This window comes from Silurus aristotelis (assembly GCF_946808225.1).
Source record: "Silurus aristotelis genome assembly, chromosome: 7".
Classification (NCBI taxonomy): Eukaryota; Metazoa; Chordata; class Actinopteri; order Siluriformes; family Siluridae; genus Silurus; species Silurus aristotelis.
The window spans coordinates 31645151-31655615 of NC_139580.1; the positions used below are offsets into that span (position 1 = coordinate 31645151).

The 10465-nt window shown below is 38.9% G+C and overlaps 1 protein-coding gene across 2 annotated transcripts; it reads left to right on the forward strand.

The window, feature by feature from the left end:
- The first annotated feature begins 1363 nt into the window (after nt 1–1363).
- On the forward strand, nt 1364–9582 carry ubap1la (ubiquitin associated protein 1-like a). Of its 2 annotated transcripts, none has more exons than XM_083546449.1 (6): nt 1364–1532; nt 3395–3527; nt 4605–5228; nt 6547–6726; nt 7970–8071; nt 9170–9582. In XM_083546449.1, the coding sequence occupies exons 1-6, from the start codon at nt 1510–1512 to the stop codon at nt 9302–9304; spliced, it is 1197 nt and encodes a 398-aa protein (XP_083402575.1). In that variant the 5' UTR covers nt 1364–1509; the 3' UTR covers nt 9305–9582. The 2 variants fall into 2 exon arrangements, with proteins under 2 accessions (XP_083402575.1, XP_083402576.1); XM_083546450.1 differs by having other exon boundaries at nt 3426–3527.
- The last annotated feature ends 883 nt before the right edge of the window (nt 9583–10465 follow it).

Genomic DNA, 10465 nt, shown 5'->3' on the forward strand with positions numbered 1-10465 from the left:
TCTGGTTATAAGTGTGTGACGAACAGCGCATGTTGTTTCCTACCTTTTCCCACCTGAAGTACGGCCCCCACATAAACATTACATATTAAAGTTATATGCAGAAGTTATACCCATAATCGTTTGTACAATAGCGCCCCCAGGAAACAGGTGGATGTTATTGCAACATTAGCATGCCCTTATGTGAGTACTTACTGTCACTGTTTAGATTTAGATATAAGAAGACTGCTATCTATCTAGCGGTCCGTACACACTGATCACTAGAACATTATGACCCCCTGCCTAATATGGTGTTGGTCCCCTTCTGCTGCTTAAACAGTCGTGACCCATCGATCATCAACAGCATGAACTTCTTCAGCGGTTTCAGCTACAGGAACTCGTCTATTGGATCACGACCCTGTCGCCGGTTCACCACTGTTTCTTCTTTGAAGCACTTGTGATAGATTCTGACCACTGCAGACCACCAGACTACAAGAGCTGCAGTTTTGGAGACGCCCTGACCCAGACGTCTAGACATCACAATTTGTCAAACTCGCTCAAATCCTTACGCATGAACATTTTTCCTGCTTCGAACATCAACTTTGAGGAGAAAATGTTCACCTGCTGCCTGATAAATAAATCCACCCACTAACAGCAGCCATGATGAAGATCATCAGTGTTCTTCACTTCACCACTCAGAGTGTTAGAATGTTACCTGATCATTGTATAAAATGAAACACCTGTCATGAATCCTGTATGAATGACTTAATAAAATATCAGTAATGTGTTTTTGAGAATCATCAAACAAAATATCAAAATACTCACATGCATCGATATTTTCTTACACCTCCATGTGCTTCACTCGGAAATGCCTTTTTTTCTTGCCAATTTCTCAACACATAAGTGAAGTGAAAGCGAATAAATCTGTGGATGGAGAATTAAACTGTTTCCATCTGAGACTTTTCTTGTTGTGGATTTATCTATAGTTATAGCAGGGGTCTGGACCTGGATATCATCTACTCGCGGGTGAAGGTGTGTGAAGTGTGCAGTAAGTGACGTCTTAAATCTTTGTTTTCTGTGTCACGTTTGTTACGTCAAACTGCAAGATAAGAATTGCTCCCTTTGAAACACTTTTATTTACGTGGTTTTATCAAGACCACAGGGGCCACACACGGAATCTAAACAGTTGTCTGCACAGACCTTGTGACTGCAATAACAGCATTTTAATACTAATAATTCCATAATGTTTTAATTGTAATGTTACACAAAATGAGCAGCAACCGAGATGCAATTCCACACAAGCCTCTGCTTACACAGCTGATGAAGTATTTTTATACAGGACATCCTGGACTATTGTGTGTATATCTGTGTGTGTGTGTGTGTGTGTGTGTGTGTGTGTGTGTGGCTTTGTGTGCGTTGTGTGTTTAGGAAACAAGGCGATGAAAGGCTTAGTGTGTGACTCAGTGAGTGTAAGCTTTTGTGGCTCGTTCCCCACAACTGAGTGCACAGGAGCGACAAATACACACACGACTCATGAGTGCTAAAGAATACTGCAGGTCAGTGTGTGTTACTGTGTCGTTTCGGTTGTTTGCGTTGTTTATTCTTTGTATTGAATTGTATCATCGACCATCACGTGGCACGGTGTCTTTCTGGGTTAGGGTTAGGAAGGCTGTGGTTGGGATTTCTTGCGATTGTATTCATGCAATAATTTTATTACCAAGACTTGATTTTAAATCAAATATAATAACTCACACATTTCAACTGTTCAGTGTGAAAGCATTAGCTGCAGTTGCTCAGCAACCACACACACAATACAGAAGTATTTGCATTCAAATGTACTTAAGTGCTATGATTTATTATAACTATAATTTTCCTATTATCATTTTGATCACAAGATTCTTCACTTAATCAGCTTTCTGTGTAAAGACTCGAATGTGACTCTCAGCACACTGATCTATTAATAGAATGATATTAAAGACTCAAACACTGATTGATTTCTTTTAAAATGATCACGAGCCCAAAACCTTCTTTTCAACTACCGCGAGAAAAACAAACAAAAATAAACACTTTTACTTAGTAATATTTTAATGAGTATATCTCAATAAAATTACTCAATTCTACGCTTTGTGTACTTCCTCCACCACTGATCAAATCTGAGCCGCTGTCATGATGCTGTCTGTTGGACGAATTTATTGTTCCAGAATTAATTTAGACTAACAATTTTATTGCAATTTTAAGGTTTTTGTTCCCAGTTTTAAAATCGTTCAGGATGAATATGTTCTGGATGAGTTTGTTGGTTTGTTGTATTTCCTCTTTTTTGCTAAAACTGTTTCTAAGCAAAGTGGACACATGGCGTCTCGTTCACGTTAATCTGCTCTTCTCTCTTCATCTTAAAGACAAAACGTTCTCACATATGAGCTGAGGATTATGGGTTTGAAACCAAGTCTATTAGAATGTATTCTTCCAAACTGTCTGTAATCATCAAATGCTAAACAATGCCTCAATCAAGGCTTTCTCTTCACCTGTCCCTGACCGCTTCCCCAGAACACGGTGGGCAGTATATCATATCACCAAACATAATCAAGCTCATGTCCATCTCTTGTGCGATAAGCCCATGTAGTGATTTAGCAGCAAGCCTACATGTGCTCGGTAACTTTCTGCAGTTAAGTGTTGTGTCTTTAGGAAGGTTAGAATCGCTAGAAAAAAGGAAATTGATTTCTAAAGTTTATTGCTTGAACACAAAGATATCAAAATATCTTAATCATAATAAAATCATTCAATGTTTGATGTCAAATTCAACAGGTTTTACTTCATTTTTCGACTAATTGAAGCACAACACAGACTCTTTATTATGCAGCTGTCCGCAAGTGTTTCCACAGACCTATGTGATCTGATGTAAAAGTGACCTCATCCTAAATTACTTTCTTTCATTCCTACTCATTTTCTCCTTAACTGTTTGTTGTTAAGGCCATTAATGACTGGTAATTAATATTTTGCCATGTTCTGTAGTCAGGTGAATCCAAATGTTCATTTCTTTTTGGAAATCACAGATGCCTCGTCCTCCGGACTAAAGAGGAGAGGGACCATCCGGCTTGTTTTCAGCACACAGTTCAAAAAGCCTCATCTCTGATGGTATTGGAGAGCATTAGTGCCTGTAAAATGGGCAACTTGCACATCTGGAAAGACTCCATCAATGTTGAATTGTATATACAGGTTTTAAAGCAACAACTTCCATCACAAAAATGTCTTTTTCAGAGAAGGCTTCACGTGTGTGTGTGACGTTTACCTGTGTGATTCACGCAGTATAGACATTAACATCCTGAGATTGTCCATTTGTACTTTAACCTTAAAGGACATGAAATATAAAATTGCTAAAATATTAATTATTTGCGTGTGTGTTTTTGTTTGTCTGCAAAAGAATGGGCAGTTTGGATGATGTTCCATTTAAGGTTCCACTGGGTCTTCTGGATGAGGCTCTGTCCATGCTCCAGCCAATCACTGCCCAAGAAATCATCATTCCAGACTATCACCAAATACTTCATGACCTGCAGGTCTCTCTGTCTTTCTTTCTTTCTCTATTTATCATGTTCTCATACACACACACACACACACACACACACACACACACACACACACACACACACACACACACACTACTGCAATAATATTAAATAAAGTGAAATCTTTGGTAAAGTCATATTTTGGACACACCTCGTATTTTAAGGTTTTTGAGAGACATGTGCCCTGTTTCTTTCTTTCTGCACAACAAACTTTAAATATGCTTAAACGCTTTAACGCTTTAAATATGAACTTTGACCAAACAAATATATAAATGTACATGAAGATGTAATTTAATCTACTCTAGTTGGAGATTCTTCCTCTGTAATCCAGTTCATCCCAGTAAATGTACCATGTAGCAGTAATGGATGAAGTTCACAAGATGTAGTTGAGTAAAAGTAGATTCTCTCTGTAAAAAGTGTCGCTTTAAACTTTCACTTGAGTAAAAGTACAAAACTTTTTGCTACGTGTGTTGTGGTGAAGTCTGGAGTTTCTTCATCATTTGTTCCTCTCTAAATGTCCTGCTTGATGTTGAACTGATGCTGAACTGGATGTTGGTGATCAGTAGATTCACCGAGCGCCGATCAGAACACGTGTAAAACAGAGCGTGCGCTCGATCCTGATTGGTGACTCGCCGCGTGTTTCACCAGTTACGTTTTTATCCTAATTAATAAAAAGAAACGACTGATTTCACTAAATGTGGTAAAAAGTGAGTTTAAATGTAGTGAAGTTACAGTAAAAATCTCCACAAATGTAAAAACTTCAGAAAAATACAGATACAAGAAAAACTACTTAAGTGCAGAAACACATTACATTAACTTCATTACTGTTCAACACTGATAAGTAAATATTTATATAAATGCATGTGACATTTCAGTTTTTTGTTTTTTATAAATTTACAGACATTTTCGAGAATTTGGTTTCCTGTCGTTATGTAGATTTTGAACGATTGCAGTATCAGAGTGCAACATAAAGAAGTGAAGGGAATCTGAATACTTTCTGAATGCACTGAATATATATTTAATGCCTGTGCATTACACTAATGGTCTTTTCTGTCTTTCAACTTCCAGTACGACTTCCGTCTGGAGAACTGGGTTCTAAACGGCTTCCCTGCTTCTTCTAATAAGCACGTTTTCCCTCTGGAACATGGTTTTATGCCTCCATCTTGCCCTCCGTACTGGCTCCTGTTCAGCAGCCCTCAGGAGAGACGCTCTGTACACCTCTGCAGGAAGAGATTATGTGACAAAGGGCAGCGACAACGCAGCCTGAGCCTGAGTTCAGCAGACCAGCAGAGACACCAACTTCCCCGTACACACTTCCTCATCGACCGGTTGGCACAGGAGGCTGCCGGCTACAGCGAGGATGACGAGGGTTCTTCGACTGACGAAGATCGAGGTTTGCGCTCTCAGAGCAGAGAACGAGCCAAATTATCACTGCTTCAAGAGACTCAGAGGCCCGCGTCCCCCCGAACCCTGATCCACACCAACAGGAACCCCAGCAGCTCTCTGAAGCACATGAGCAGCCCACCAAGCCTGAGGTCCTCACGACCTCGCAAAAAACACAGCTCCGGGGGCTCCAGTGGAAAACGAAACATCATCACACAAAAATCACATGTCACACACTTAAATCTCCAGCCCAGACCTTCATCAGCCGGCCCACAGACCTCCACTCACCGCCATCTGTCTGCTGTGCAGGTACACAGTTTTATTCATTCGTGTATTGAACTTTGGTCCCAAAGCAGATTTTCAGAATTAAATTGATTGCAAATAAAAATTTGGCATCATAAATCAGCCTCTATATATTTTTATTTCTAATGAATGGTGAGAAAGAATCCTTCAGAGAAACCAGACCCATCTGGGTGAGTTCCCTCACTGTTAAGGACATCAACTGTTCATTTACATTTACACTTATGGAATTTGGCAGACCCCCTTATCCAGGGGTTAGGGGCCTCACTCATGGGCCAAGCAGTGGCAGCTCGGGGGGGCTGGGTTGTTAAACTTGTGACCTTCTGATCCAAAGTCCAGTGAATTGAACATTGAGCTCCACCTCCTGTTCACTGTAGCAAACTGTTTATATTAATCACAGTCCAAATCCATTCTCATGGTTCTTGAGACGTCAAATTGATCCAAATTTTATAAACGTCAATACAATAAATCAAAAGTACAGATTGAGGTTTAATATACCGCTTTCTAGAAGATTCTACTAGTTTTAAGCTTGAAGAAAGAGGTATCTGACAGATTCATTTATATTTGAAGCATTTATTTTTAAAACAGAAAAAAATACGCTGAGAAAATGTGAAATAATGTGATGATCTTAATGTAAACGTATCAGAAATACATTAATACATTGAAAAATAAATAAATTATAAATAATAAAATAAAAATGTTTTAATAAATATTATTACATCAGATTTTATATAATTATATAAAATATTAAGGATATTTTTACTTAGTAAAAAAGGCTTTTTTGGAGTAATGGATGATTATGTTCAGGTCTTTGGCACAAAAACAAGAAAATATTTAAGTATTTAAAATATTTATAGGATGTAATGATTTGAGCATGTTTAAGTAAATAATACACACATTTCTGTACAAATTGTTTTATATATTTATTATAATATATTATAAAGTTTATGTAGTATTAATTACTTTTCAGACTCCACCTACAAGTTTGTACAGTTTCTCAGATCAAATCCATCAGAGTGGCTTCTGATCACAGTTTCATTCAGTAGATCAGACACGAGGAAAATCGGATTGTTTGTGTTATGTTGTGTTTATATAGTGACAGCATTGTGAGTAATAAATAATAAAGATATTGAACACTTACTTTTGTAACACTTTCAACAGTTCAACACATTTTGCTGGCAGTAAATAAGAAAAATCACGTTTCATTTGACTGCAAGTTCTTTCTTTTATTAACATTAGTGTGTGTGTGTGTGTGTGTGTGTGTGTGTGTGTGTGTGTGTGTGTGTGTGTGTGTGTGTGTGTGTGTGTGTGTGTGTGTGTGTGTCAGGCTGCTCGTCCACACACTTCTGATGGAGATCATCGCCCGGCCTCGGACTCTTCGGTGGAGTTACTCTATGCTCTGAGTGATGAAGAGAGAAAGCTGGTGGAGATCATCACTGCTGAGGGATACACACTCCGCTCTGCTATCTCGGCTCTTCAGCGCACTGGAACACGCAGTGCAGACCAGGTACTTTATACACACATCCACATGATACATTACAAGGATAGAATCAAACCCAAATATATTATTGGGAATGAATAGAACATGTGATTCGAGCTGAAATGTAGAGAAGATGCTCGATTCCATTTTATTTGTAGAGCACTTTTAACACTGCAACTGCAGTCCTCATGAGTTTTATCTCCACGAGTGAGCAAGTGATGACAGTGCTATGAAAAAACTCTCTTAAATGATAGGAGGAGGAAACATAAGAGGAACCTGACTCAGAAGGGAACCCATGCTCATCTGAGTAACACAGAAGTTGAGTTATTGAGTTCTCCAAAGTAACTTCATCTAAAGCTTGTAAAACCTTATCCTCAGTAGATACCTGGTCAGAGTCAAGTGGAAATGAAGACATTCATTGGTTAACCCCAATTTCAAAAAAAGTTGACACACACTGCAAAATGTAAATAAAACAGAATTCAGTAATTTTCAAATCTCAATTAATTTCTCTATAAACTGTATAAAGCATTCAGAAATCTGCTCATTCCACAGGCACTGCAGCTCCCATACCATCAGAGATGCATCAGAGTGCTGATAACAAGCCCGATGGTCCCTCTCCTCTTTAGTCTGGAGGACGTGGAGTTCAAATGTTCTGCAATTTTTATGTTGAGGAACATTATTCTGAAATTGTTCCACGGTTTGTCTTTCAAAGTGTCTTTAGTGCAGTCTTAAAATGGTACATCTCCTTCGTTTAAACATTTGGTTATAAACTTGGGGGATGAAACTGACTGACTGACTGAAGCTGACTTTTGGTTTAAATCTGGATGTAGATGGAAATGGTGGCATTACATTACACCCCTAAGACAAAACATTTGATCAAACAATCCATTCCGACTAACAAATAAATGAAGATTTGTATTATTATTATTACTGTTTTGCATCTTGGTGTGTGCAGAGCAAAAGCGTTATTACTTTCAAGCTTGGAATATGAATAAAAATGTGTTCACTACTATCAAGAATAAGAATTGATGAGAATCACTAAGACTTTTATAATTCATGAGACGTTCTGACTCTGTACAGAGAAATGATTCCCTGATGATCCATTTAAAAAATAGTAGAAGAGATTGCAATTGCAGGATCAAACCACTAGAGGTCCAAAAAGAGATCTAAATAACATGTTTTGTGTGTGTGTGTGTGTGTGTGTGTGTGTGTGTGTGTGTGTGTGTGTGTGTGTGTGTGTGTGTGTGTGTGTGTGTGTGTGTGTGTGCAGATTCTGAATTATCTGTTGGCACGTGATCGTCTGTGTGCAATGGGTTATGAGAAGACTCAGGTGGAGGATGCTTTGGAGATGTTTCAAAACTGTGAGAGTAAGGTGAGAAACACACACACACTTTAGTTGAGTGAGGTGTAAAAACAGATGATTGTGGTGTACTGCGTTGTGTTTTATTCTCTGTGTAACTGTGGTTCCTGCTGATTCCAGGTCATCCTGCAACTCTTTTCAGGAGATTGTTGTCTTCTCTCTTATCTTTTTCTCTTCCCTTTCTGTAAAATCTGCATAACAAATCCAAACATACCGGCAGGCAGCGCAAAACATTTCCATTACAACGTAAAGTCTTTACAAATTCTCAAATACAAATACTCGATCCTGATTGGCTGAAGGGTGTGCGTTCCAATCGTTGAACTCAAAATCTCTGGTCAGTTTCATCGCCATAAATTATACTGGATTATTTTGTGTGTCGTTTACATTTATAGCATTCAGCAGATGCACTTTTCTAGAGCAACTTGCATACAACTGAGCATCTATGGGATTAAGGGCCTTGCCCAGGGGCCCAGGAGTGGCAGGTTGGTCAACTTTCATCAAATTTCATTTCTGATTATCAACAGTCTGAAGACTGAATTAATTTGTTTGGAGGTATAAAAAATGGAATGTGGCAGATGCCCTCATCCAGAGACACTTACATTTATCTCATTCATACAGCTTAGCAGTTTCGGGGTTAAGGGCCTTGCTCAGGGGCCAAGGAGTGCAGTTTGGTCTGGCTGGGTTTTGAACTCATGACCTTCAGATCCAAAGTAGAATGCTTTAACCACTACGCTCCCAAGCTGCCACTGCTGGACCCTTGAGTTCCCTCAGCTGTTCAAGTCTATCTGGATCAGGGCGTAAAAATAAAAGATTATTACGTAATCCAGCAGGAAAGAAGTTTCTGATGAGATTTAAATTCAGATTGTTATCTGGAAATTCTGAAATCTTGAATGAAAGGAATTTTGTGTGTGTTTTTCCTACGAGCTAAAAGATCATACAAATATACTGTATGTACCATGAGAGTGCTCGGACCCCCAAAACACAACACCGTTTTACACAATAAAAAACGGTGTTACACGTGTGGATATGTTTCCGAGACGTCTGTTTGATATGAAGGCCGCCTGCTGAGGCTCATTCTGCGTGGTGTTCTTCTCACCGTGTCTCTTTCAGGCTACAGAGTTCCTGCGACTGCTGGCTCAGTTCTGTGAAATGGGCTTCCAGCAGAGCACCATTAAAGAGGTTCTGCTCTTACACAACAACCACCGGGAGAGAGCCCTGGAGGAACTCGTGGCCCATGACACCTGAACGTTCTGCAAACATGGGAGGGAAATGTACAGGATTATTCGTGTTGCACTTTTATCTGTGTTCTAAATTCTGATTAGTTGCTTTTGAATAATTAATAATAAGGAGATAAGAATAATCCAGATTCATCAGCAGTGAATAGAATCTGAATTTACTCATTTCCATCATCATATAAAGTTTTGCCCAATGAGACAAAATACATTTTTTTGTTATTTAATATACACCGTTGGGACAAAAGTATTGGGACACCTGACCATCCCAGCTGTATGTGGTTCTTCCTCAAACTGTTACCACAAAGTTTGGAGGCACACACTTGTATTGGATTTCTATAGAAATGTTCCTTTCTCTTGAACTAGGAGACACAAACCTGTTCCAGCATGACATCTCCTGCTGTAGAGCTTTAACCCTGTTGAACACCTTTGGGATGAATGTGAATGCTGACTGCACCTCAGGAACCTCCTCACCTTCTCACCTACATCACTACCTGACTTCACTTACACACGTAGCTGAATGAGCGCAAATCTCAAATCCTATAAATTGTAATGAGACTAAATATGGAATCTTACGCTCGGGTGTCCATGAAGTTTTGTCGATAAAGTGTATGCGAAGTACAAACAATATGTCCACTTCAAATTTACACGTCTTTATAAACCTATATCACACGTGACTAAGTGTATATGAATTAAAAGTTCTATGTACTATTGGGTTGCGTAGCTATTGGTAGCAGTTACAGCTTGAAGAAGTCTTTGGTGATTTTCAGCACTGTTTCAGATTTGGCTTCTCTTCAGAATATTATCAGGCTCTGATGGACGCTCAATAAAGAATTTGCAATCTCATATTTTTTTTGAGCAGCATTCAAGTCAGGAGATTGTTTTGCCCTTTTTTTCCTTAAACTAATCTTGAATGAATGTTTGGGGTCATATGGGACGTCACTTCAGCCATGTTTCCTTTCATGACATGCAGTAATGTTTGCATGGAAGCAGCCCCATATAGTGAGCTCCCACCACCGTGCTTCACTGGTCCTGTTAAAAAGACACAGCAAGCTGAAGTATTTCCATTGAGGTGCCACTTTGTTTTATCAGACACTATATTGTTGTAAAATGCTCAGATTTTGCATGAGGTATAGAAACAGATGATTGCAGTACAGTTCATTATTGTTCTCTT

Excerpts from the sequence above, each read along its gene's own strand:
- ubap1la (XM_083546449.1), top strand. The coding sequence starts at position 1,510 with ATGAGTGCTAAAGAATACTGCAG. Across the intron at positions 3,528-4,604 it reads AAATACTTCATGACCTGCAG|TACGACTTCCGTCTGGAGAA; the intron begins GTCTCTCTGTCT and ends TTCAACTTCCAG. Across the intron at positions 5,229-6,546 it reads GCCATCTGTCTGCTGTGCAG|GCTGCTCGTCCACACACTTC; the intron begins GTACACAGTTTT and ends TGTGTGTGTCAG.